At 40.4% G+C, this 27,073-nt stretch overlaps 4 protein-coding genes and 1 long non-coding RNA gene across 6 annotated transcripts; 2 read left to right on the forward strand and 3 right to left on the reverse strand.

The window, feature by feature from the left end:
- Positions 1-9: 9 nt before the first annotated feature.
- On the reverse strand, positions 10-3,212 carry LOC117574133 (ATP-binding cassette sub-family G member 5). 2 transcript variants are annotated; one of them, XM_034257797.2, is made up of 12 exons: positions 3,151-3,212; positions 2,739-2,902; positions 2,539-2,647; positions 2,292-2,482; positions 1,860-2,004; positions 1,338-1,803; positions 1,162-1,279; positions 1,009-1,102; positions 812-950; positions 565-756; positions 310-496; positions 10-248 (listed from the first exon to the last, which is right to left on the reverse strand). In XM_034257797.2, the coding sequence occupies exons 2-12, from the start codon at positions 2,796-2,798 to the stop codon at positions 135-137; spliced, it is 1,815 nt and encodes a 604-aa protein (XP_034113688.1). In that variant the 5' UTR covers positions 2,799-2,902; positions 3,151-3,212; the 3' UTR covers positions 10-134. The 2 variants fall into 2 exon arrangements, with proteins under 2 accessions (XP_034113688.1, XP_034113689.1); XM_034257798.2 differs by lacking the exon at positions 3,151-3,212 and having other exon boundaries at positions 2,739-2,949.
- LOC117574146 (uncharacterized) lies at positions 601-1,429 on the forward strand. Its single transcript, XR_004572757.2, has 3 exons — positions 601-710; positions 794-1,287; positions 1,340-1,429. It is a non-coding gene; the product is annotated as an uncharacterized LOC117574146 (long non-coding RNA).
- A 174-nt stretch (positions 3,213-3,386) lies between the features above and the next one.
- LOC117574130 (ATP-binding cassette sub-family G member 8) lies at positions 3,387-22,180 on the forward strand. Its single transcript, XM_034257788.2, has 8 exons — positions 3,387-3,895; positions 17,311-17,441; positions 17,726-17,857; positions 18,955-20,309; positions 20,795-21,264; positions 21,331-21,451; positions 21,604-21,884; positions 21,944-22,180. The coding sequence occupies exons 2-8, from the start codon at positions 17,314-17,316 to the stop codon at positions 22,178-22,180; spliced, it is 2,724 nt and encodes a 907-aa protein (XP_034113679.1). The 5' UTR covers positions 3,387-3,895; positions 17,311-17,313.
- An 81-nt stretch (positions 22,181-22,261) lies between these two features.
- LOC117574134 (bifunctional purine biosynthesis protein ATIC) lies at positions 22,262-26,980 on the reverse strand. Its single transcript, XM_034257799.2, has 6 exons — positions 26,895-26,980; positions 24,314-24,384; positions 23,181-24,253; positions 22,694-23,127; positions 22,507-22,633; positions 22,262-22,446 (listed from the first exon to the last, which is right to left on the reverse strand). The coding sequence occupies exons 2-6, from the start codon at positions 24,330-24,332 to the stop codon at positions 22,327-22,329; spliced, it is 1,773 nt and encodes a 590-aa protein (XP_034113690.1). The 5' UTR covers positions 24,333-24,384; positions 26,895-26,980; the 3' UTR covers positions 22,262-22,326.
- On the reverse strand, positions 25,080-26,819 carry LOC117574135 (tRNA dimethylallyltransferase). The gene has a single exon (XM_034257800.2). It carries the CDS (start codon positions 26,611-26,613, stop codon positions 25,228-25,230), a length of 1,386 nt encoding a protein of 461 aa, XP_034113691.1. The 5' UTR covers positions 26,614-26,819; the 3' UTR covers positions 25,080-25,227.
- Positions 26,981-27,073: the final 93 nt, after the last annotated feature.

Here is a 27,073-nt window from a genome sequence, read left to right on the forward strand (position 1 = left end):
CAAATGCAGTATTTTTTCTTGGTATTTATTGTTAGTGCTTTTTAAATAGATCTTAAATAGAGGTGGAGTAACAGCGATAGTGTCATCGCCACCTTAAATGTTAAGTTAAAGTTAATGTTAACGGAAGTGGCGCCTCAGTCTTTAAATTTCTGACGCACACAGCGTGGCATTGGGAACAAATAGAGCAACATATTGAAGGCGGCCAGGCCCACAGCAAAAGCGCACGATGCAGCCACATCAATTGTTTCCTGCAAGCACAAACAACGGAAATTAGAAGCTCGCCACAATTGGTTTACAAACTGAACTCACATCTGGATCGGGAAGTCCCAAGCGCTCGTGCATGAAGTCTGCCACCTTGGGGCAAACGACAGAGGCGGTGGATGTGCAATTTGGTTTGCGCGACTGGAAAGCAATGCTGTGCAGTAGCGAGGAGGCGTAACGCGTATGCGTACCCTTAGTGTTGTCCTGCAACCAGGGCTGCAATCCCTTGAATGAGCTGCAGAGGGAAGAGGAGTGAGAATGTTAATTGTAATGTTAACTTAACCAATGCTGTTGGAAGCTTACCGCACTGTGCCGCTGGCCAAAGCAATGCTTATGACCAAAACATAGGTCACGGCAATGGCGGCATTGAAGGGCACCTTGACCACCAGCAGGAAGGCAATGGACAGCTGCTCGGCCAGCACAAAACTAGACCAAAGCGCCACCAGCAAGTAAGCAAAGATGGTGGCGCTGTTGAACTTGCTGTCTAGCAGTAAACTGTAAGATGGAAATAATAATAAATTTAAATTTATAGGAATAGTGTTAACCTTACGGATAGACGACGCAGCTGGCGAGCGCCGCAGACGCTATAGAGAACGGTATGGAAACGGCATTGTAAGCCACGAGTAAAGTGGTGCCCGAATAGAGACCTTCTGGAGTGTCCTGTGAGAACTTCTTGCGCCAAATGGGAACTATAATAAGAAAAGCTATAAAATCAAGTGAAAGATATTGAATGAGCAGAGAACTTACATAGTGATATGGTGGTTAAGATGCCACAACCATAGGACAGTCCCAGTATATTCAATATCAGGCCATTCTTAGTGAAGAAACCGCTGGGAGTATCCTAAATGGAAAACATATAAAATTACATGATATAGTTGGAAGAATCAATTGAATACTTACGCCCACATTGGTGTAAAAGCCCCACATCAAGCTCATAGCTAAAGGTAATAGCAACATACGCAGGAAAAGCGTCTTCATGCCCACCACCCCACAGGAGAATGTGGAAGCCAACAGTTTGCTAAAGAAGTAAAACCATATTAAAATAAATTATAATATCTAGCTAACTATTGACTTACAGATAGAGCATGGACCAGACTTTGAGCTCGCCTGGTTTGCCATAGGCCAGCGGTACTTTGCCAGTTCCCATGTTGTTCAACGGCGCATCCGATATTGGAGTTTCCCTAGAAAAACGCTCCACAAGCGCCTCAATCTGTTGACTCGACTCCAAGAAACGATCGCGACTGCGACGATCCACAGTGGACAAACACAGATAATACATGAGTGGATTCTCCAGTTGAGGGCAAGGAAAACCAATAGCATGGAAGTACTCCAGCATGGCGCGAGTGCCACCAGAATAAACTACACCGCCCAAGCACAGAAACAAGGCACGATCCAAGAATGGAAACACATCGGAGCGTGGCTTCTCCAATGAAAGGAGAATGCCACAGCCTGTCTTCTTGGCTGTGTTCGACAAGATGGAGATGAGCAAGTAGGCACTGAGTGGATCCAGTCCCTGAGTGGGTTCATCCAGCAGCAACATGACTAAAAGAATAAAGTATTAAAGTGGAATGGTAATGGATTTGACTTCTCCAACTTACCTGGATCTCTGACCAGCTGTATGCCGATGGCCAAGCGCCTTGCTTCGCTGATGTTCAGATACTCTACGCGCTTGTGGGCCACCTGTGAGAGAGCCAAATCAGCCAGCACTTGACGCACCTTGGAGCTCTTTAAGTAGCCACCCAGCTGCAAACAGAAATTAAAAATAAACAGATGAGAAAGATATTTTGCATTTTTAAGGAAAAACAAATAATAGCCAATTTCTTATGCTAACAATTTCAAGCACACAAAACTTTTGTTAGCAGAACATTAACATCAACATTACAATGTTATGCTAAAACAGTTATGCTAACAGAAACATTAAATGCCAAATAACAGAGATGTTAAACTTAGCCTCTGCAACTCTTTTACATTAAATTGATCCATTATTAAGCGCCAGAACTCATTAAAGAATTAAAATAATATCAACTTACAATGGTGGGCGTGTAGTGCAAGGTTTGAGCCACCGTCAGGCCAGGCACAAAGGTGCAGGATTGCGTCACATAGCCACAGCGCTGCTGAAACAGAGCCTTGCTCAGTGGCGAGCCATTGAGCAGCACCTGACCACGAGTGGCGCCATCAGCACGTCGTGCAATCACATCCAGCAAAGCACGCTTACCGCTGCCTGCAAAATAAATGTCATTAACACTTACTGGAGAGGATCAGAATAAAGCAACTCACCCTTGGAGCCAAGTATGGCCATCACTTCGCCGCTGTGCACGGTGAGATTGACGCCTTTGAGCACCAGCGCTGAATTGCCGGCTCCATTGAAGCACCCACCACCGTCCACCTGTTTAAAAACAAAAACAAAAGACTTCAATTGCAACCACCAAAAAAGAAAGAGAGGGAGAGAAGAGAGCGGGAGATTCCAATGCACTTGCCTCGGTGGTGTGGAATATGTTGTGCGCTTCCAGTACGTAATCGCTGCCAATCATTTTCATAGCCAAGAACACGCTACAACAACAGCTTTTGTTTGTTGTTCTTTTGCTCTCCGCTTCACACGCTGTACGCCGTTGAAGAGCGGCTCAAAGAACACGATACGAAGCTGGAAATAAACAATGCAAACAGCAGTGGAATGAGACAGTGAAAGAGCAAGAGAGAGCAAAGCATGAGAGAGAGCATAGCATGGAACAGTTAAAAAAAAGAGCAAAGTAGAAAAAGAGAAAGAATATGATCAATAAATGTAAATATTTTATTTCAATTACAAGTGTTAAATACATTTACAAATATTAAATAATTTTTGTATTAATATTAATTGGAATTTAATTTATAAAAACTCTAAATACAACTTACCAAAAAAATAAATGTGGTTAGCTGTTGTGCGTCAACACGTCCAAACCAACTGAGCGCAGAGTTCCAACTGAAGCAACAGCAGCTCGATGATCGCTACAAAACTCTAAACGATTCCCAATTGGAAACCAACTGGAAACTGAGCGCAGCTCTCGCTCTCTCACACTTCCAACTGAAGCAACATTCCAACGGCAACGAGCGACTGGGCTAAGATGGCGTCCGAGGCCAAGTTCAGCTCAGTTGGATTCGAGCAGAGCACTGAGAGAGTTCAGACTATTTTGCAGCTCTGTGGCAGTTCACAAATTGCTGTCGCTGCGCACGGTCCAAAAAGTGAATAAGAAGAATACAAAAAAAAAAGAAAAAAGCAATAAAGCATATTCATAAAACAGCAAGAAGAAAAAAAAAAGTACAAAAAATAAATATACAGACTGCGCGCTTGAAAATCTAATTGAAATGTTGGCGGCGTAACCAACGCAATAAATGCGCTAGCACAAAAAGTTTTGTTGAGTGTTAATAATTTATTTATTATAATTATTGGATGGCAATGTGCAAGTGCATGCAAATGTGCAAAATGCTTTATTAGCCTGCGAGTGTGAGTGTGTGTGTGTAACAAATGAAATTGGCAATACAATCCAATCAGAAAGTGTGTGTACTTTATGGAATATGCACAAAGTTCTACAACAGCAGCAGCAACAATAGCAACCACAACAAGTAATACTATAGCAACAACAACAACATTAACAGCCTGGTAAGTGATTGAGAACCAAATTTGGCAACTGTTGTGCAACAGTTGGCAAGTGACATGGGTTAGTCGTCCATTCGTGGGTTATAGCTAATTAAAGTTGAGTACAACTGGTATTAACTGTTCATATTCTTCTGATGTGTATGAAACACACACAAGTGACTTGCAGCTCAGCCAAGCGACCACCGCTTGTTGCCACCTCAAACACGCACACACATAGAATACAGTCTTCACATGTATGTATCTAAAGTCGAGGCGTTGACGGGGCGCACAGCTTGTAGAAGCTGCTCCTGCTCCAACACGTTGCTTTGGCTCGGTCGTCGCCATCGCAGGTCAAAGATCCCACAAGCAAGTTTTGTCTAGCAAACGTTGCCGTCCATCCGTGTTCTTTGCTGGCTGGTTTTGTTAGCCAGCCAACGCTCTATCGCTGCTTCCACCATTTCCACACAACTTCCACTTCTTGGCCGTTGTTGTTGTTGTTGGTGTTGTTGTTGTTTTTTATTTCCAAGTTCTGCGCGCTTAGGGCGCAAACGCTAAAGCTGTCTCTCAGTGTGTCTCTATCTTTGTATCTTCGACTGTGTGTGTATCTTACAGATACAAGTTTTCTGTTTCTGTTTGTTTGTTTCGCTCGCTGACTCGCCAAGTTCTTGCTTGACTCTTCTCAGTTCTTAGTTCTTAGTTCTTAGCACTGCGCTGCGTAGCGAGTGCTCATTGTTTGTTTGCGTCTTGGCATTTCCTCTTCTGTTTTTCTTTTTCATCTGTTTTTTTGTATCTCACATGCTGCATATTTGTGGTATCTTTATGCAGATATACAGTGTGTGGCTTTAATGCGCTCATAACGTCTCAAAGTGCCATAAATACTGAGTATGCCATCATCACAAAAATAGTCAGACACAGTCACAGACATCGACATCGACTTCAACTTCAACTCGCAACCAGACTTCATCTCCCGACTTTGACTTTATGTCTTGTACTTGTTTCTGAGAATTGACTGAGCAACTTTCACATTCATTTTCGCAATTTTTTCGTTGATCACTTTCAAAAAAATCAGCGAAGACTTTAATGCTGCTTCGTATCTTCGGCAAATCGATTGTGATAAGCTCTGCTCTGTGCTTTGTGCTCTGTGCTTAGCACAGTTCTCATGGGGTTTTAGGCCATAAATCACTTTGGCTTCCTATGCAAATTCATTGTTCTACTACTCACACCTAATTACCAAACAGCAGCGACAGCAGCAGCAGCAAAGCAACCGTTAGTTGGCCGGCTGCTCATTGAGGCAACCTTTTTGCTATCAGCCCGAAAAGATTTCTGGTTTTCTTGGACACTCTCTTAAGTGACTGAGGGGTGACTCGTTGATTTGTCTGTCTCTCTTCTTGTTGTTTTTTATTATTTTGTTCTTTTTTTTTTTCTTTCCGTAAATTAGTTAACAGTATTATTTTAGCTATTAACGGTGCTGGGGCAGCGCTAATGATTTGTTGCTGCCAAGTCACACATAAAAATGCTTTGAAAAGCGGGCCGCAGCAGCTGGCGACAATACTTTATATATCTTGTGAAAAACGATATTTGTAATTCAATTCGAACAGCATCAATACACATGGAGTAGAAAAAAGACTTAAGACACAAACTTGTACAAAAGACTTAAGACACAAACTTGGCAGGCACAAAGACAAGGAATGTTTTTTAGACTCGGCGGGTGGCTGGCTGCTGTTGCTGTTGTTGCTGCTGTCTTGTTCTTGGTAGTTTTGCTAGCCAAAAGGTGTGGCTCTCTTGGCCAGAACTTGTTCTTAGACTTATTCCAAAAACTTATTGTTATTGTTATTGGTTCTCTGTTCGCTCGTTCGTTCGATTCTTCGACATCGACGATTCGTTGTCGATGGGTTGATTGCTTGCTCGATTGCTTTGTTTTCTCAAGCCGCATCTTACTTAAGTATTTTCGCCTCGCGGCCATATTGCATTTGCTTGGGCCTGCATTACAATCAAATACGCCGTCGTCTACCCGCAGTCCACAGTCCACAGAGTCCACAATCCCCCGTTCAGAGTCATGATTCATTGCATTTAATGGGCACTGGGCTTGAGTCGATGAAGTCAGCATCGGCGGCAACGTCATTAATCCGCATGATGATCGCATAGAATCATGTGAAAACTTAACGAGCCGCTGCAAATGAAAAAGAAATTTCCACAACACACACAAAATGTGCCTCCGGGGGTCAGGTGAAAATCAAAACGAAAGCCTCAACATCGTGTTTGCCCATTGATAAGTGCTGAGCAAGTTAATTTGGGTTTTATTGTAATTAAATTAACACATAAAAGAAAAATTACAGCAACGATAACAACAACAACAATGGCAGAACACAAGGTCTGCATAATTAGATGAAGAAAGTAGTAAGTAGTAAGTAACAAAAAAAAATAAAAGATACGAGATGAACGTACTCGCTGCACAGGTCGTAAAAAGCAAGAATTTCATTTCACTTTAACATTAACCTGGGCAACTGCGTGTCTGGGCCGCAGAGGCCGCCATGGTTGACATAGAATCATACTTGCATACACAATATATAAAAGTGTATCTCATAGATACGATATACACACACATTGATACACCCCAACGTGCTGAGCATAAATTGAGCCATGGATTTATGTCACTCAGCTGACAAGATGTCGTGAGTTTGAGCTCGAGGCTTGATCTACAATAGGTCTGAATAACAACTAGGCACAGTGGTTACCAACAGTTCGATACGCTGCTATTACGACACACATTTCATTTGTTTTTTATCGCATCAATGTTCACAAAGCTTAAATTAAAGATAGCAAACTGCAGTGGTCAGCTTAGAGTGTCAGCTTTAATTTATGCAAATGTAGACTAAGCTTAGAAGTGACATCAACTCTTTCCTTGTCTCAGAAGTTATCTGTTTTAAGCTCTAAAAGTTAAACTAAACTAAGAACATGGCTTGACAGCGCAATCTGCAGCTTATGCAACATTGAAATAGCACAAACTCATCCTGGAAAAGAAATGTGCATTTGCTTTTAGCAGAAGTCGAAAAACCTGTTTAAAAAACCATTCCAATCCATTCTTAGAGTGAAGTGAAATATGCCTAAGAAATACAGGCTAAGAATTTCTATAGAGTATTCTTATTTAAAATCAGCTTCAACACTATGAGAAATGTGTCTGAAGACCTTTGACAGTAGCAGCTAAAAAAATGTCTGTGAATAACTTAAAAAAAAAAGAACAAACATTCCAAGACATTACGTCTCAACGTATTTTACAATATGCAAATTCGATGATTAAGAATACATTTTGTATCAACAAGATGACAAAAGATATTGTTGACTTTGGTAACCACAGATTTCGCTGAACTGAGTAAAAAGCACCTTTATTTTTAGCAGCATTAAAGCCCATGCTAATTTCCTCTCATAAAAAAAAGGTAACAAGAAATCGCTGATCATTGCAATTTGCAAAAGAGGCACAAGAGATCTGCGATAATTATGATTTTAAAAGTTAAAAAAAAAAAAAACGATCTTAAACTGCAAACGATATTGCAATATTAACAAAGCGAAAAATATAAGACAAGGAAAATAAAAATCACTCGCTGAATGCGGTATTCAATATAAAATGTTAAGATAATCTACAAATTGTTATTTTTGACTGAGACTAGAAGTCTTAATTTAGATACAAATTTATCTAGGAAATATTAAGATTCAAAGAATCTATAACAATGATGTAAAATATAATATTACAATGTAAATTATTTGATAAACAAAGCTGGAAAGAAAAAGTTACGATGCATTTTTATTTTCTGCAGAAATTTTACCAGACGCTAAAAAATAATTGGGAATCTGTCTCCCAATTAAATTAAATTAAATTTACTAAATTGAATATAACTAATAATTAAATAATAATTGAGATTTTGAAAAATATCATCAATTTTGTCAAAAATATAATAAAATATCATGTAATATTGTTACATGACATGACATTACAAAAAAGAAAGGATTATGCTGGAAGTTCATTTAATTCATTAGTATTCTGCTTAAGGATCCCCATTTTAAAATATTTCTTATAATTGCAATTTAAAGCACTTCGTTTACCCTTCCTTATTGCAAAGGTTGCTCCACTGTTAGGCAATTGGCGCCAATCGAGGCCTGAGTCTGGGCTTGGACTGCGACTGGGGCTTGAACAGTTTCAGTCTCTGCTTTTGTCGTTTCCTCCGTCTCTCTGTTTGGGTCTCGGTCTGGGTCTTGGGTGGGTGCGTTAGCCGTGTGTGTCTGCGATATGTCCAACTTGGTTTGTGTCTCTCGCATAAAAATGCGAAAAAAACACAAAAAAAAAAGGGGGGAATAAAAAGCGTTTGTAAAATTTGTATTTTATTTTGTGATGGAATTTGTGTCAATTAGCGTGGCACACGTGAGACTCAAAGTGCGGCGACAAGGCGTGGCATAACGTTTGTCTAAAGCACGAACCCAAAACCCAGGCAAACATTTGTATTTGCCTGGCATGCAAATTTTATGTTGCCCCACTGTGCGTTGTTTTTTTTTTATTTGGGGGGGACTTTCACAAGCCGGATTTTGGTTGCAACATAGGAAAGTGTTTTGTTGGCGTTAATTGCCTGTAAAGATGGTCGAAAAGTGAAGCATGGCCAAAACGCTGGCGGGCAATTAATAAAACTGACCTTGCGGTCGAATTTTCCGAAACAACAAAGCTGAAAATGGAATGAAATACCCGCAGCAAAAAGAGAAGCAGGGCGAGCAACAGAAAGAGAGAGAGAGGGAAACAAGTAAGAAGAGTGCTCGACTGTGAGATACCCTGTATGCAAGACGTTATTATTTAAATATACCGAATAGTATACCACAAAAATACTAAAATAAAATACCGAATGTTAATTTTGGTATATTCGATAATAGTTGGTATATTGAATAGTAATTCAAAGTATACCATAGAGTGCAAAATATACCAGATTGTCAACCAAAGGTATATTGAATAATAGTTGGAATATTGAATAGTACTTCAAATTATACCATAGAGTGCAAAATATACCAGATTGTCAACGAAAGATACTAAGACTCGCAGTAAGCAGGCGTTTTTCCCCATACAAAAGTACTTCTTACATTTCCTGAACCCACAAAGTTATAATACCCTTCTACCCTATGTGTAGCGGGTATAATAAAGAGCGAAAGAGAAGGCATGAGAGGGCTATGTAGCCATGACGAGTATTTGTTGACGGCATGACATTAACTTGGCTCTTTTTTTTGGGGTCACAGTTTGCGAGCGTTGTGGATTGACGATGTCAGCATTCTTTAGCTCAGCTCAGCTCGCGTCGCATCGCATCGTTATGGTATTGTAGTTTTTGCAGCCACTGTGTGTGAGAGATTGCCTAATTTAATAACAATTGTTTAAGCAAATGCGACTTCGAGCTCTCGTGACACAGTTATAGATGTTCGCTTTGGCTATTAGCCAAGTTTTTTGCTAGCGCTGCGAAAGCGCTGTCGCCAAAATAAAAAATGAATGAGAAGAGAGGCAAAGTTTTAATACGCGTGCGGCGTTTATTGTTCACAAATTCTCAAGCAGCGGCCGCAGCAGCAATCAACTCATAATCAATTTACGAGTACGCAGTCGACGACGAAAAACTTTCACAAAAATGCTCGTGAATCTGTGTTGGCCAAGTTCGCTCTCTTGTCCAATCACGTCAAGTGACTGACGAACTGTCGGACTGACTGTCGCTTATCTCGACTTTGACTGCTGCGTGTATCTATGAGATACGAACGCACACACACACACACACAATTTGCATACTCGCTTTTCGCTTTGTCCGTCACAAAAACATTCCAAATTGTAAATGTGCTAAAAACTGATTTTTCATTTCTTTTACTCCACAAATTTATCAACAATTTCGCTTTTCGCGTCGCGTCGCCCGGAATGCCAAAGCAGTAATTTTTCTCTGCTTTGATGTTTATTATCAATTATACGATTAGTATTTGTTCCCAGCCACGCCCACGCTGCTGCGCCGCATGTGGCATGCACCTTGCTGCAGTTATTAATTGCAAATTGCACTGGCGACCCACTTTTTGTTGGGTGCTGGCTGCTGGGGGGGACATTTATCATACGCCCCGTGAGCCCAAAAATTTCACTTTCTCAGCGTCAATCAGCAGCGAGCTTTTTACTGATTTGTCTCTCGTTTACCTGTTTGCCAGTTACCTGTAACCTGTTGTTGCTTCTCTGTCGATGCTGTTGTTTTTGCTGTTTTTATTGGCCTGCGGCTAAAGGGAAACGGACATGGCAAAAGGCTTATTTTGTCTTTATTCAGTTAACCCAATTTGTGTTTGGCTCAAACTCTTGCGTGGGAATACGGCTGCCCTAGACTATCTGAATTGACCACAAATGGCAGCCTCGGGTTAGTTTCGGCCCGTTTTGTTTGAAATCCAATCAGCAGCCAACTGAACTGAACTCTCAAGTCAAGTGGCCAGCCCACAAGAGTTGAATTGCTTATGATTATGGTCAAAACCAGTGCTGCACAGAGAGAATCAATTTACCAACAAAAAAAAAAACAAAACTTATTGAAGTGCACTTTGAGAATTTAGTTTGCCTAAAGTTGCAAGTAAAGATGATGCATTATATTTTAATGAATTTCCAATTTGTATATTTTTATATATTTGCTATTTGTTAGTGAGTAAAATTTGTATTCAATGCTTCAACCAAGTACTAATTTTAAATATATGTAGATTGACGAGTTCTAGAAGTACCCAAATATATTTACATGTCATATGCGTTAATAAATTCTGTTTTATATAGAAATATCAAGGAAAGGATTCCATACTATTTAAAAGTAGCATCTAAACAACGCAGTTTCGCATCTGATACAAAAACCAAACCTTTCATTATTTAATACAGCCCATATTTATTTTAGTTTAACAAATGTGTTTTTCAAACTATTATAACTTAAAGTATATAAAGACAAAGACAAAATAACAAGAATGAAAACATTGAACACATATTTTAAATCAAAATAGAGTAATAAATATTCAAAGTTTTATTTTTTAATTTTTTAAGTCTTTAAAGAAACTATTATAAAATGCACTATAAATACGATGACAATAACATAAACAAAATATATTTTCTTAAATTGCATTTCAAATGAAACTGGTTGTAATAATGGATAGAACTAAAATATATTTAAATTTTTAAATATTTATAGTGAATCTGAATTGTTGAGTTTAGCAGCAATATGTTTAACAGCTTTGTTCTTTTCATCTAAATGACAAAATGTTCGTAAATGTTATGTGTTTCTTTTTATAAAATTGAGTATAGATAAATAGCAATCAACAAAGATATTAAATTTAATGCTTAACTTTATTAAATATTAAAAAGATTTCATTATTAAAAAGAAGGGGATTTAAACTTAGTAAAACGCATTTGAATCAAGTTTGTTGTTATTGGTAGCGGCATTTGTGGCAGTATTAATCTTGGCATCAAAATGTGTTAGTTGTACTTTTAAATTTTAATTGATAGTTATTTTCAATTGAAAATAGAATGATAACTACCATTCAATATTGAAGTTTATTTAAAATCTAAAAGCAATCGAGATTGTTTTATATTGGTTTTAGTATTTATTATTTAAATTTATTAAAAATCTGAAATCCCAATCAAGATAGTTATTATTTCTTTTTAGTAACAGTATTTCTGTCAGCATATTGCTTGTCATTAGAAACGATTTGTTTGCTTTCTTGCTGTGTAGGCAGAAGGCACTTGGGCGCTGCAATCTTCAGTCTGCTCCGCACACGCTCCATTAAATCATCTACTGTGGTGACCGAAATTGTTGGCTAACTGCATTTTTGCATCAATGGTCATGTGGCGAGCGAGCAACAAACAGCAACAGAAAGCAACGAGTGACCAGGCACAGGCTGAGGCACAAGCACGCAACGGTTATCCACTTGTCAACTGCCACAGCTAAATGCGGCACAAGCAACGGGAATGGTCACAACGGGTCTTCTACTTGAAGCAAGCAACTCTAAGTCTAAGTCTAAGCTTCAATGCCTTCACTTTAACTCGTTACGAGTTAAGCTTGAATACAGAGTTGCAATCGGGCAACACTCTCCTGGGCGATAACGCGATGCCTATTGGCATAATCAGTGACGATGATTTAAACATTGGCAATAACCGTTGGCCAATTAATTGTCGCCAACATCCGCTGTCAATGCTGCAACTCATCAGTGGCTGCTCATGCTCCAGAACCAGTTGCAATTTGCTTATGATATAATTCACAGCGTTTGTTGCAAGCAACTCTATGCAACTAACTGTGCCACATCTATAACTCGATCTCTGTCTCTGTCTCTGAATCTAGCCTCTGTCTGTTTCCTCTCAGTCTCAATCTCTGTCTGTGTTGGGTGTTGCAGCGGAACTTTGACCACGTTTCTTTTTCTGTTCGCTTACTGGTTTTTCTGGTGCAGCTGCAGCTGGCATTTTTGGGCAACTTTGTCTCGCCACAATTTGCAGATTATATCTCATAGATACCTTCACATATATTTTGTATCTGCGACGCCAACAAACAAAAAAATGTTGAATACATATATTTAACTTTACTTACATGCCATTTGGCATGTATAAACCGACAATTAAGTTGATCCACATCCACAATCAAAACCCACCTGATTTCCCACCCCTAGGTGTGGCTTTAACGAAAGCGCTGAAAACAAATTATACAATTAAGAGTTATGTCGAATTTTGCATATATATATATTTTGTTGTTTTCTGTTAGCTGCAAATTCCACGTAAATTCCACAAAACAACTTCCCATTTATGAACGTAAATTTAGCTGAAAGCAAAGTGTAGTAAAAATAGTTGACACTTAAAATAGTTATCAACAATTAAACTGATTTACAGTTTATTATTTTTAGTTCAATAATTAAATTTATTTTTATTACAAATGCCATTTATATGATTATTTATGATTGTATAAAAAGTTACTCACATTTTAGTAGACTTTTTCTCATTGCACAAATTATACAATTAAAAAGTTATGTCGATTTTTTGCATATTTATATGGCTAGCTACAAATGTCTCGGAAATATCATAAGCTAACTTCCCATTTATGATGCTAAATTAAGCTGCAATTGCCAAAAGCGTAGTGAAATAAAAAATAGTTGCTGCTTAAAAAAGTAATCGACAAAATTGCTGATTTGTAGCTTGTTAATTGTAGCTCCAATAATTAAGTTACTTTATAGATAAATTCCAAATTTTATATCATTTATGATTTATTAAAAAGTTTATCCATATTTTTTCCATTAGACAAATATAAAATATAAGAATTTTATCGAATTTTAAATACTTTTATTTTGTTACTTTCTTAGCAGCAAATTAATAGAAATTCCTCAAAGGAACATCGTATTTCTGGACTAATTAGTAGCTGAGATATTAATCATAAATTTCTTTTAAAATATATATAAATATTTTATTTATTTTCAATTTATTTATAGGTCAATACTTTATATTTTGCTATACTTTTAATAGCTTACTTAACTAACATAGAAATCAAATGACTTCTAAAAAAGTTTCTTACATTGCTTATACAATTTCCCATTGAAGAATCTAAAATTCCTTGAAAATTCCCTAAAGTAAATTCCCATTTATGGTGCTAAATCTTGCAGAGTTTGCTAAGAGCAAAGGAAATTTAAAACAGTCATTGAAAATGGTTGCTGATTGGTAGTTTATTAATTGTAGCTTTAATAATTTACTAATTTTATTAATTTATTCATTTTTGTAATTAAATCTTATATTTAAATTCTATGAAAAAATAATATAAGCAAAGCAACTTAGATCTTCTAGCTTAATTTGCTTCTATACTTAACTTACCTCAATTATATACAAATTGACTTCAGAATAAGTTTGCCAAATTCCTCGTACAATTGCCCATTGAAGAATTAAAAGTTCCTTGAAAATTCCCTAAAATAAATTCCCATTTATGGTGCTAAATATTGCAGAGTTTGCTAAGAGCAAAGGAAATTTAAAATAGTCAAAGAAAATGGTTGGCAGTTTATTAATTGTAGCTTTAAATAGTATACTTATTTTATTTGTTATATTATTTTTGTAATTATAATTTTTTTTTTAATTCTATGAAAAAATAATATAAGCAAATCAACTTAGATCTTCAAGCTTAATTCGCTTAAAGAAGTTTCTAAAATTTCACATACTTTGTTTTCCATTGAAGCATTGCAAATTGTTGACTTTTCATTTAATAGCCGTGGTTTATATGTCAATTGACAATCCCCAAAGTCGTTCATCAGCCATAGATACTGCACTTCAATTAGTTAGACTAGAGGGATATCATTATTCAATTGCTGCACAAGTTAATAATACCCGCAGACTGAAAAGTCGGCTCAGTAACTTGACTTTCGTTGCGCAAAAAGTGCAACAAGAGCGATATTTATTGTGTCTTCGCTTCGTCTTTTTGCTTTTTGCGTTACGCACTTTGCAGATACATTTAAGAGATACAACAAATAAAGATACATTTACAAGATACGGGCAACGACTACGTTCACATTATGAACGCATAAATCAATGCTCTTGCTTTGGCTGTTGCTTCGGCTGTGGCTGATGCTGTGGCGTATCATTGCCCTCAATACCATGCAGTTGTTCAGTTGTTCAGTCATTCATTCGTTTTATTCATTTGTGCAGCGAACAAAGCGGCTTATAAAATGCCGCCAAGTTGTGCTCCCTTTTGGCCAAGTTGTGGATGCCTCTCGACTTGTGTGTGTTTACACTGACAGCCAACTGAAGTGGGAAGTTGGCAAGTGGCAAAGAGGAAACGGGGGAAGGAATGGTATAGTATTAAATAAAAAACCTTTGGCTTCCACTTTCACTCGAATGGCCAAGTGCCTGGCTAAAATGCCTTACCAACCTCAACAGCAGCAAGAGCAACAGCAAGCAGCTAGCAGCAATGATAATAATAATAATAACAAGAGCAAAAACAACAAGCAAATCAAAAGTGTGAAGCAAAAAACAACATAAAACGCAGCAAAAACAATAACAATAACAAAAAGAAAACAAAAAACCAACAGCAAACAGCAAACAATATGAGAAAATCAACTAAACTGCGTTGAACTCTTGGCCATGATGAAGATTTTAATTAAAGCGAATTTAACACGCAATTAAAAAGTGTTTCACGTTTTGTGCATTAAACAACGAAAAGCGCGCAAAAACAAAAATATTTAATAATAGTTAACTGTTCAAAAAGTTAATACATAATGCACATGCGGTAATCAAAAGCATTTTTTGTTGATGATGCGTTTTCCCAACTCAAATCTAAAAAGTCGCTTCACTTTCAGTTTAAGTTTTTCTCCTCCACCTTTTTTTTTGGGGCGTTTGACTCTAATTATGTGGCAAGTTGCAAATAAAAAGTAACTCAAATATGTGTGGCAGACATTCACTTTCACAGCTGCCACTTTCGAGAACACTTTGTACGTAATCTGCTTGCAGACTCAGTTTAAAAACTAAAACTCGGCGCCCACTTCCATTTCCACTTCTTTTTTTGCTGCTGCTTCGCTTCTGTTTACACGGAACCAACGGAAACTCATACGCCTCGTTGCACCAGACGAAACCGCAGCGAAAATCAAAATCAAAATCCAAAAAAAAGTGACTGACTGGCAGCAGGTGCATTTGAATTGCAGACGCCGCTGCACCGTTTGTTTAACATTTTGATTACATAAGAGCACAACACACACACACACACACACACACACAACTGCATTTGAGCGCCTTTTGCGGCTCATTTAAATGCGTTTTTCTGTTTTAGCATTGGCAATTAAAAACGCAGCTGCCGTGTCGAAATCAGCAGCGTTTGTTCTCCTCATCAAGCGATTTCCATTTGCTACGAAATAAACAAAAACAAACGGAAAAACTCGACTGCATTTCAATGTCTTGAGTCTAATATACTCTGTGGGCACTTAATGGAAAGGGGAGTCTTGGTTTCCAAAAAACTGCTTAACAAGTATTTAAAATTACATTAGTTAAATTTTACTTCTGAGCAACCAAACGACTAACTCAACTTTAATTCAAAGAGTTGGATTCTTAGTGATAGACTCGGTTTCTAAAGAACTGTTTTAAAACTTATTTAACTATTGTTTTGAAACTACATTTCTTAAATATCTTCTTCTTGATATAATAAAATAGTACCTTCGTATTTTTATGTCTTGGATACTATATAGTTCAGTTTCTGCATTCTTTGTTATTAGAAGATTCTTTATTTCTAAAGAAAAAGTTAAAAAGTTATTCAAACTTAGTCTTAAAATTTTCTATATTACATTCGCTGATAAGCTTTATCACTTCACGAAAAAATAAATGAATAACTCGAATGCCTTTCAAAGTTTTTACTTACTAAATGAGAAGAGTTTTGCTTTTGAAAGTCATTAAGATTATGCCTTAAAATATTCAATTTTGTTAATTGTTTTTTTGTCTGCTTAACTTTATGACTTAAACAATAATAAAAATTGCAACAGTTAGTACAAAATTATTTCATATAATATTATAATAATTAAACTTAGCCTTCACCTAACAGCTTAACATTAACATTCTCTTTGCAGTATTTGAGTTAGTGAAATATTATTGCATCCAATATCACAATAATTGAACTTTAATTAAATTTGACAGAAAGTTTTCCATCATTCGAAGCGTTTTACTTTTCAATATTTAATGGCTTAAGTAATAATAAATTTTAGCACAATACGAACAAGTTTGGAATGCAATTTCTCAGTTAAAATAGTGCTCCATTATTTCATCTAACATTAAATACATTTTTACTGCCTTAATATGACAATCTTTAGATTTTTATGATGCAATTTGATGTAAAAAATGATCTAGTGCTCTTTCCAAATTTAACTACTTCAAAAAGTTTCCAATGCAGAAATTCTCATTTAAGGTAGAGCAATATTATTTCATCTAACATTGCGTTAAGTGAAGTCTGCTTTAATACGAAAATTATTTAATATTTTAAGTGCCTTTGGATCTACTTTTCTCTCCAAATTTAACCACTTCAATAATAATCAACTTTAGCTTAATATAAATAAGATTTCAATGCAGTTTCTCACATAAGTTAGTCAAAAATTATTGTAACCAACATTATAGGGTATATTAAAGTCGCTGACTACGCACTTTGCCGGGCTTGACAATGACAGTTGCGTGTGGCTGTGAGTTGTGTGTATTGTTTCAGCCTTTCATTAAGCTAATTCCCGCAAATTATGAGTAATAATAGCCGCCACTGCTTTTGCTGTCTCTGTTGCTGCTGGCTGCGGGTCTCGAATTCTTGACCCAGTTCAAGTTGAAATTAGCTTATGTTTTTGGCACCACGACTCTAATTTGTTGCTCCCCAACTCCAATTCTAACTGTGTGTCGTGTCTTCTTTTGATATATAATATATTTCTTTTTGCTTTTTCTTCTTTTGCAGACCATGGAGCTGAGCAACTTTTCCAACAAGAAAATGTCACGCGAGGAGCGTCGCTATTCAGTGCCGCATGGTCCAAATACTCCGTTGCCGCCAGCGGCATCCGAAGATCTGCATGCCTGGTCCATTTATAGGTGAGTTCCATTCCATAGGAAGCCAAGCCAGGTGGGCGTCGCCCTTGATCATCCGATGCATCCGGCTACCTGTTTAGTTTAGTTTCGGTTTCAGTTTAGTTGGCTGCACCTGCTTTGACAGTTTTTCACGTTTTTGACGCTTGATTAAACCACAACGCGGCGACGGAAGTTCAAATGCCATAACTTTAATTGGCCACGCCTACAAAACTACATTGACATGTTTAGTTGACCGCAACAACTTAATGCTTAACCTGTTCCTCCTCCGCCTCTTCCTCCCATTACAGACAAAATTTAAACTCTGACTTCACCGATTCAGCGCTGGGCTCCTCAGACAAATCACCGCTGCCATATGGAAATTTCCAGCTACGCGACACCACAGTCCAATCAATTTTAAATCATCCGCGCTACGGACCCAAGTAAGTCACACAGCAAAAGTAAAAATTTAAACATTAATCCACTCAGCATCTTCAGTCAATTGAATCATTATTCATTATTCATTGGCACATCGAATTAACAACATTCCTCACAGCTGACTATCTCGCATTTTTGTGCTAAGTAATTGTTAATTTGAAAGCAGTGGAAATTCATTAGAAGCTACAAGCTTATGAAGGCTAATAGTTGGATCTTGAGTCAGCTTATCAGTTTAAGCAATGGAAATGAATAAAAATTGTATAAATTCATAGGCAAAGATTTCTATTTTTAAAGCATAAATATGATGCATCAATAAATCTATAATTGATTACTAATGCAGTTGTAATTATCTCTAGAATATATTGCAAGCTAGATTACAAAATGTGTTAGTTAAAAATAAGTATTTAAAAATTGAAACAGGTTAGGTTATGTATTTTACTACTGTAAATATTAATTCTGTAAATATGTACCGAAGGCTATATTTGATATAGTACTACATATTACAAAAAATACTACATAATATATGTTACTATTGAGTACAAGGGAAATAACACACGTAACTTCTACAGTTTGTTGAACAGTTTGCCACTTCAAAAGATAAGCCATATTAGAATCATAATAAATGAATTAGAATATCCGTATTTTCTTTATAAATTGTATTGATAAAAAACTTATAAGTCCGAATAAAATATTATTCTACGCTTTTGTATCGTCTAGAAAGAATACAACATACATAATAACTAAAGAATTTACAAGACTAATTTATATTCTCAGCTACACAATAGGAGAATTAAATAAACCCACTAAATACAATACAAATATACAAAGAATTTACAAGACTATCTACCATTATCAGCTTAAGAACAACAGAAGCAACTTAAATAAATGCTTTTGTGATAGAAAGTTGATTGTTTTGAAAGACACAATTACTTGGCTTAAAAAGCTGCTATTGACATGAATCTTCAACTCAAACTTAATTAAGATTCTTAAATTGACTGCTGTTGATGAACTCGCTACCTGTTCATCTCTTTCATTTTGTATTTGTATCTGTATCTTAATCTCCATTCTTACTCTCTCTCTTTTTGCCTTTCTCTTGTTGCAGATCCCCGCTGGGTTCGAACATGTACACATATCTAAAGTTTGGACTGCCGCGCGTCTTTCCGCCCAACGCAGGCTCACAGCGCTCACATCGTCCCGGTCCTGGACCCGGTCCAGGTGGCTCTAGTGCCTTGGGTGGAGTGCGTGGCCGTGTGAATCGTGGCTTTAGGGACAGCTCTGGTGCTCCAGCTGGAGCTGGTTCGAGTGGCTACGACAGCAGCGACAACGAAACCACACGCAGTCGTGTGCCGCCAAATTTGCGCAAATATCGCAGCGAATCGGATTTCCGTGCCATCAGCGGCATGGGCATGGCCATGGCGCATTCCCGGCCAGAATCGAGGGCACAGGGAGGCGTGCCTTCGGCCGCATTGCGTCAGGCGAACAGCAGAGCTAGCATAGCTGTGGGTCAGCATCATCATCATCTGCAGCAGCAGCAACAGCAACAACAGCAGCAACAATACATGACCAATGGCAAACACTACGGACATCGTTCGCACAGCGAAGCAGATCTTCTGGGCGCACACATGGTCGATGGCGGTGGATTGGGCTACGACTATGGAGAGTCACGCATCTATGGCAGCTCACGGCATCACGCGCAGCCAACGTATGGACGCAAGCAGTCGCAACTGGGACTGATCTATCCGAACATCCAGGTGCACTGCCTCGACGTGAGTCCAAGTCTGCATGGAGTCTCCTTGCAGGCGAAGGCCGGCGACTTGTTTGCCATCATGGCAACCTCACAACGCGAGGGCAGCGCTCTGGCCGAGTGTCTGGCTGGTCTAAGGGAGCGTCTGGGTGGCGAAATACTCATCAACGGACAGCAGGTGAATCGTCGTGGCTTGAGGGAACTCTGCAGCTATGTGCCCGCCTTGGAGGTGTCCTCTCTAGACCCACGCATGAGCGTGCAGTGCACCCTCAATTTCCATGCTGCATTGCGTGGTCCACTGGATCGCAGTGATCTGAAGGAGCGCATGGATGTCTTGATTGAGGATCTGGGACTCAATACAGTGCGTGCTTCGAATGTCTCCACGCTGACGCATTCGGAGAAGCAACGGCTCAGCGTTGCCTGCCAGCTGCTGGCTCAGTCATCGCTGCTCATACTCGATCAGGTCACCAGCAACATGGACATCTTTGACACATTCTTTCTGGTCGAGTATCTGCGTCAATGGTGCAGCAGTGGTCGCATTGTCATCATGACGCTGCAGCCACCCACATTCGAAATCTTGTCCATGTGCTCCGGCGTACTCTTGCTGTCCGGCGGACGCACCGTCTTCTCCGGCAGCCGTGCGGATCTGCCACGCCACATGGGCGAACTGGGATATCCGTGTCCGCCATTCAAGAACCCGGCGGATTATTATCGTAAGTAGAAGATATCAAATTAATACAAGTCTTAGGGGAAACAAATCACTATAATATATAAAATAATTTTATTTTATTCAATAATTATTGAAATTGCTTTTTGAAAATCTTTCAAGTTTCTTATATTCTAATTGAAACTTTTAGAAACTCATTATAATGTAGCTCAAAATATGACTGCTAATATTCAATACTTTAATATAAGATTTATTCACATTTAAGGCGGCAAAGAGGGCGTGGCTCAGTTCTAGAACAAATTTAAACTACTCAAGAGCATTACCAACAAATTTGATAGCTCTAGCTTATGTAGTCCTTAAGTTATATCACCTCAAACACACGGACAGACAGACAGTCAGACGGATTTGTCTCTATTTTTAGCATACATACTTTGTAGTTGCAGAGCTTTCTTCTTTTTCTTCTAATTTATTTTACATTTTAAGTTTTTAAAACCTTCATCATCTCAACTCTTTCATTCTCGCTCTCTCCAGTTGATCTGGTCACCCTCGACGATCTGTCAGCAGCCGCCATGCTGGAGTCTTCGGCCCGCATTGAATCGCTGGCCAATGCCTGGGATCAAATCAACTCGGAGCCGCCGCTTGCCGCGCCGCCCGCCTCACTGCCCAACTTTACGCTCAAAGCGGGCTTCTTTGGCCAGACGAAGGCGTTGATCAAACGCTTTGCTGGCTACAAGCAGCCAGGATCGCTGCTCACCTGGATTAGCAAACTAATTGCTGCTGCCGTGCTCTCGCTGTGCATTGGTTGCATCTTCTGGGATGTCCCAGCATCGGATCCACAGCTCACGTACAACGATCGCTTTGGCTATCATCACTGCGTCATGGTGTTGGCCTATTGGCCGCTGGTTATGCTCACCATACGCGACACGCAGGAGGATCGACGCCATGCCGAGCGCGACATACGACTGGGACTGTACTCGCGCAGTCTTTACATTATTATACAGGTGAGTGGAACATTTTGATAACTTATTCTTGAAGCAGCTTAATGTAATTGAGTTTTTCTTTTACAGAGTTTGCTGGGTCTCTTTCCAAGCTTGTGTATTTGGCTGGCGTATTTGCTGCCCGCGCATAGCATGGCCGGACTTTACACCTACTCCAACAGCAGCGACATGGGCATCTACTTGTACATGGGTGAGCATGACTTCCTTCTTCTCAACTTCAACTTCCAACTGCAGTTCCTTTCTTATTTTCTTCGTTTTAACTTCCTGCTTCTCCCGCTTCTCTAGAATCCTCAACTTCAACCTCCAACTGATACTAATGCCTTCTCCTTTGTTCCTTCTCAGGTCAAATGTTGCTTTATTTGACTGTCATCCAAACACTTGCATTGCTCTGCGCTCATCTGTTGCCTTGTAAGGCTTCCGCCAGTCTGGTGAATGGCCTCATTAGTTTGGCCCTCGCTGCCGTCGGTGGTTATTTGGTGCATCCACGTAATCTGGCCAAATTCTGGTCCTGGTTGCAGCTCGTCTCGCCACAGCGTTGGCTGCTGCCTGTGCTGGTGCAGGACGAGTACAGCGCCGAAACGTTGGCCAACTCGATGGGTCTGCAGCTGTGCCGCAATAAACAAGTAAGCAATACTTAAAGAATATCTTTAGCGACGATTTAAAACTATCTCACCCTTTACAGGTGCAGCATCAGGAGATCATTGTGCAGCAGCAGTGTCCGCCTCCAAATGGCACCCAAGTGTTGGTCGATTTCCAACTGCTGCCCGCACAGCATGTGCTTGATCCCACAGCCAGCTATGAACAGACCACCTCAGTGGCCTTGGTGCTGGCTTCCGTGGTGCTCTTCTGTCTGACGTTCATCATCTTTGTGTGCAATTGCCGTGGCGCCTGTCGCAAGCGACGCAGTCGACGCTATTAGGGACAAAGCAAAATAGCATTTCTCCTCCACTGTAAATTAGTTAGCAACTAAATCCTTCATAATAAATCTAGCTAGCGATCGTTTAACTAACTTAAATCGGTGTCTTTTTATTGCTTGGCAAAGTTATGGTATGTATAGATTAATGCTTAATGATGGAAGAGACGCAGATTGGTGTGGGCCATGATGATGCCATGCTCATCGCAAGCGGCAATGACGCCAGCATCGTTGGTGGAACCCGCTGGACTGGCAATGTACGAAACACCGCTCTGCAAAAAATAGAATATACATTATTAACTGAACTATTAAACTACACTCCTTTTACGCACCAATCGCGCTCGATCAATGTTGTCACGGAAGGGGAAGAAGGCATCGGAACCGAGTGCAACTCCATTCAACTGCTTCAGCCAGTCGAGCTTCTCCTGCGTTGTCAGCTGCTCTGGCGCCTTGTCAAACCTGCAAAGCATAATACAAAAATTAAAATACACTCTTTACTTTATCTGCTGCTTCACTTACATGCTCTGGAATTGGGACAGCGGCATATCCTTGCCCACAGTGCCGTTCACATAGTTGTCAATGGCATTAGAGATTTCGGCACGCTTCACGCCCGCCTTGAACTTCATGCTGGCCACATTGGGATGCTGACGCAACCACCAGTTGTCCGCCTTCTCGCCCGCCAAGCGCGTGCAGTGAATGCGCGATTGCTGGCCAGCACCAATGCCAATTACTTGACCATCGCGTGCATAGCAAACTGAATTACTTTGCGTATACTTCAAGGCAATGGTGGCCACAATCAAATCACGCACAGCTGCCTCGGGCAAGGGGCTCAACTTGCTGACCACATTGCCGAAGAGCTCGGGATTGATGACGGCATCGTTGCGCTTCTGCTCCAGAGTCAGGCCGAAAATGGTCTTGCGCTCCACAGCGCTGGGCTCATAGTCGGGATCCATCTGCAGGCAAAAAAGTTAATAATTGATCTCTAAAGTGGAAGAGGAATTCTTACCTGCAAAATGCAGTAGCTGCCGTTCTTCTTTTTCTTGAGTATCTCCAAAGCTTCAGGTGTGTAACCAGGAGCAATGATGCCATCGGAGACCTCACGCGAAATGATTTTAGCTGTGACTACATCACAAACATCGGAGAGTGCCACAAAGTCGCCAAAGGAGCTCATGCGATCGGCGCCTCGAGCACGTGCATAAGCCGTAGCCAGAGGCGTCAACTGCTCGTAGAGATCATCGACCATGCAGAGCTTGGCCTGTGCCGGATTCAGAGCCACGCCCACAGCTGCACCAGCTGGCGACACGTGCTTGAAACTCGTGGCAGCCGGCAGCTGCAGTGCCTGCTTCAGCTCACGCACCAATTGCCAGCCATTGAGGGCATCACAGAGATTGATGAATCCAGGCGAAGCATTCAGCACACGGAGTGGCAGCTGAGCCAACTGTGTGTAGAGCTGTGCTGGCTTCTGATGAGGATTCATGCCGTAGCGCAGCGTCAACTGCGACGAACCAGCGCCATACTGCTTGCGGAAGTAATCGGAGATGGCATCATCATAGCTAGCCGTGTGTGTGAAAGCCTTCAAAGCCAGTGCTTGACGTGTCTCGGCCGTGGTATCGCCCTTGGTCTTGAGCTCCTCCAGAACACGCGCATAGTCGACAGCCTCGCAGATGACCGTGACACGCTGATGATTCTTGGCAGCGGCACGCAACAAAGTCACGCCACCAATATCAATGTTCTCGACGGCATCAGCCAACGTGACATCGGGCTTGGCAATGGTGCTGGCAAATGGATACAGATTGCATACGACCAGCTGTATAAGATCATAATGCTGCTGCTTCATGTCCGCCAGATCGCTGTTTGTCGTGCGCGACAAGATACCAGCATGCACAGCCGGATGCAATGTCTTCACGCGTCCGCCCAGCATCTCAGGAGCACCCGTGATATCGGACACATCCTTGACGGCGAGGCCAGCACCACGCAGTGCTGTCGCTGTGCCACCGCTGGCAACTAGCTCAAAGCCCAAGGCGGCCAAACTCTTGCCCAGATCCAACAGACCCGTCTTGTCCGAGACGCTCAAAAGTGCTAACGAAAAATCGAGAAATTAGTTTTGCTGTTGAAACGAAGATATTCGATTTTCCTTACCGATTTTCTTGCTTGCCATGGCTGCGTATCCTTGAGTTGCTCCTGCGTCTAGCGTGTGCTTCAATCGGCGACTGAAATGCAATTGAAAGATGAAACAATGTCAGTGGCCAGACGTCGACAACTAGAGCTGCGATTGCACAAACATGTTTTCGCTTTTTTCCTTAACGCATTTTCGCTAGGCAACAGGCAACAACCTCTGTGTGGGCTGCGGTTTCGCTGATATGCGACAAGCGTCCCGCTTCCCGGGGGAAGAAAAAGGGGTCAACTCAATCGCTTGCATCAGCCAGAAATGTTAAAAACAACAACGCAAAGCAAGAATGTTATCTACTGTGAAATACTCGGCATTTGCAAAACATTGATACAAAGAAAATTGTCGTCGAGTAACATTAAATCTGTGCATCTCAAAATACTAAAATTCGTAGAATTTCATCGGATTTTGGACCCTTATTCAATGCTCTTTGCTCTACCCAAATTAAATATGGGAGTCTAGAGAGCTTAGAATCCTTATATGTAGTTTCAATAGATTTCAGAATGACAATATTTAAAATCCAACTATAGTCAAATTTAGTTTTATTTCCATTTTGAAATCATTAACAAGTACGTTTTAACAATAAACGTATAAGTAACAAATGTGGTCGCATTAACTTTCATAGTTTACAAGCTATAAATATTCTGCCAGTCGTTCATATAAGCAGACGAGAGTGAATATATCAATTCAACTGATATGGGTTTGGCTTATAAATAAACTGTATTAAACTACACTTCGTATTAAAACTACACTTAACTATTCGCAGCCATATAACGAGCATATCCCTCTACAAACTCTCACTGTCGGGTATTGAAAAAACAAGGCAACTTCTCAGGTTTTGTGTATACGTAAATAGATTGTATTTATTACTCGGGTGTCATCGCCTTTACGCCTCCTTATCAGCAGCTGCAGCTTCGATTGGGGTCTGAATCTGAGACGCTTTCGTCGCTGCCTCCGCCTCTGCTTCCCGTTCCTTGCGTCGCTTTGACTCTCGACGCCGTTTGTGTTTGTTGGACTTCAAATGCAATTGCCATTGATATTCACCAATGAAGTGACGCTCGCAGATGCCACAAAAGTTGCTCGTCTCCTCGTCAAGATCAGCGCCAGGATGCACACGCTTTGCCATCGGCTCAATCTCACAGATCTGCTCCTGACGATAGCTCTCAATGATGCACTCGGCACGCTTAAAGACCTGCTCTTGCCAAGCAGCCACATTACTCGTGTCCAACTCGTAGAGATCGGGCACCTGACGATCTTTGCTGGCCAAGAAGCGATTGTTGATCCACTTCAACTGTTTCTTTGAGTATCGACGCGTTACTAGCTTCAGCTCCTCGCAACAACTACTCAGCAGCTGCAAACTTTCAGCCAGCTGTGCCTCATCTTCAGTCATAGTCAAGAGATGCTCCTTGCTGGGCAGCTGATATTGATGCAACTGTAAATACGCCTCCAATTTTGCATCCTGATCTGTATTGTACTTCTCCAAATAAGGCACAAATTCTTTGTAGCCAATGGTCTGCAACACTCCTTTGGTGTATTCCGCTGTCACTCCCTTGTAGCTGTCGTGGAATTGTCGCAACTCCGATAGCAATCCCTGCTGCAACATGCCATCCACACGCTTGTCCAGCCGCACATTGAGCACATCCTGTTGACAGCGCAGCCAGAGCAGTATAATGTGTGGATAACGCAGTGGACCACCTAAGCGATTGCCACCCGGTTGCTGACGCTGCTCCTGCAGCTTGGCAGTCAAAGTCTGGCCGGTGCTTCGATATACTTCAATGGCACGTTCGATCTTGCGTCGATTATTCGGATGTATGCGATTTGCGCTGCTCGCATCGATCTGGGCCAAATGTTTATGCAGCTCCAGTGTTGTCAGGCTGTCCAATGGCTGCTCATGTTCGTCTGTCGCCTGCTCATCTTGTGTGTTAATCAGAGTGTCCCAGAGCAGAGACTCGATGTAGTAATTAGTGCCACCCACCACAATTGGTGGCTTCGACTTGGCCAGCAATTGCTCTATGATGGGCAACGCTGCATTGCGAAAGTGTGTCACTGTAAAAGGCTCTGTGGGAGTTGCTACGTCCAGCAAATGATGTGTGGCACGTGACTGCTCCTCTTTGGTTGCCTTCGCTGTGGCAATGTCCAGATTTGTGTAAACTTGCATTGAATCGGCGCTGATGATTTCGCCGCCAAAACGTTCAGCTAGTTCTAGTGATAGTTTCGTCTTCCCCGTTCCCGTAGAGCCCAGTATAACAATCAATGGCACTTTTCGCAGCATCTTTTTGTCACTTAATTTCACTTAATTTAACAGCAACAATTGTTTGTCGTCAACAACGCGGCAATAAATTGCATGCGTTCAAGCGCGACAGAGACAACAAATACCGATTACTCTCACGTTTGAAACACGTGCTGAGTGCGCATGAACTACCTGTTGCTTCAGACTGAATCAAAATATAACTACATACTGCAAAGCTATTTACCAGCACAAACACCTCTTAATTTTATTATTTTTTACTAATATAATAGTTATATTTAGTTTAATTTAATTTAAACACTTACAATACAAATACTGCGCAACGTTCGGCGAACCGGTTGTCGTATCGATGACTGCTTACTGCGGTAATCGATGGTTGACGAACAACCCTGTTCGCAATGCATGAAAAAGTAATCGATGATGGCAGAGATTGCTTAACAACCCTGTGTACAATTCGCGGTATCATAGCTATTACGACCTAATT

The sequence above is a fragment of the Drosophila albomicans genome, chromosome 2R (genome assembly GCF_009650485.2).
Source record: "Drosophila albomicans strain 15112-1751.03 chromosome 2R, ASM965048v2, whole genome shotgun sequence".
Taxonomy (NCBI): Eukaryota; Metazoa; Arthropoda; class Insecta; order Diptera; family Drosophilidae; genus Drosophila; species Drosophila albomicans.

Excerpts from the sequence above, each read along its gene's own strand:
- LOC117574133 (XM_034257797.2), bottom strand. The coding sequence starts at position 2,798 with ATGAAAATGATTGGCAGCGATTACGTACTGGAAGCGCACAACATATTC. Across the intron at positions 2,005-2,291 it reads TGCACTACACGCCCACCATT|CTGGGTGGCTACTTAAAGAG; the intron begins GTAAGTTGATAT and ends TTCTGTTTGCAG. Across the intron at positions 1,804-1,859 it reads ACAGCTGGTCAGAGATCCAG|TCATGTTGCTGCTGGATGAA; the intron begins GTAAGTTGGAGA and ends TTATTCTTTTAG.
- LOC117574130 (XM_034257788.2), top strand. The coding sequence starts at position 17,314 with ATGGAGCTGAGCAACTTTTCCAACAAGAAAATGTCACGCGAGGAGCGT. Across the intron at positions 21,452-21,603 it reads GGGCATCTACTTGTACATGG|GTCAAATGTTGCTTTATTTG; the intron begins GTGAGCATGACT and ends GTTCCTTCTCAG. Across the intron at positions 21,885-21,943 it reads AGCTGTGCCGCAATAAACAA|GTGCAGCATCAGGAGATCAT; the intron begins GTAAGCAATACT and ends CACCCTTTACAG.
- LOC117574134 (XM_034257799.2), bottom strand. Across the intron at positions 22,634-22,693 it reads CTGTCCCAATTCCAGAGCAT|GTTTGACAAGGCGCCAGAGC; the intron begins GTAAGTGAAGCA and ends TATGCTTTGCAG. Across the intron at positions 22,447-22,506 it reads ACATTGATCGAGCGCGATTG|AGCGGTGTTTCGTACATTGC; the intron begins GTGCGTAAAAGG and ends TATTTTTTGCAG.
- LOC117574135 (XM_034257800.2), bottom strand. The coding sequence starts at position 26,613 with ATGCTGCGAAAAGTGCCATTGATTGTTATACTGGGCTCTACGGGAACG.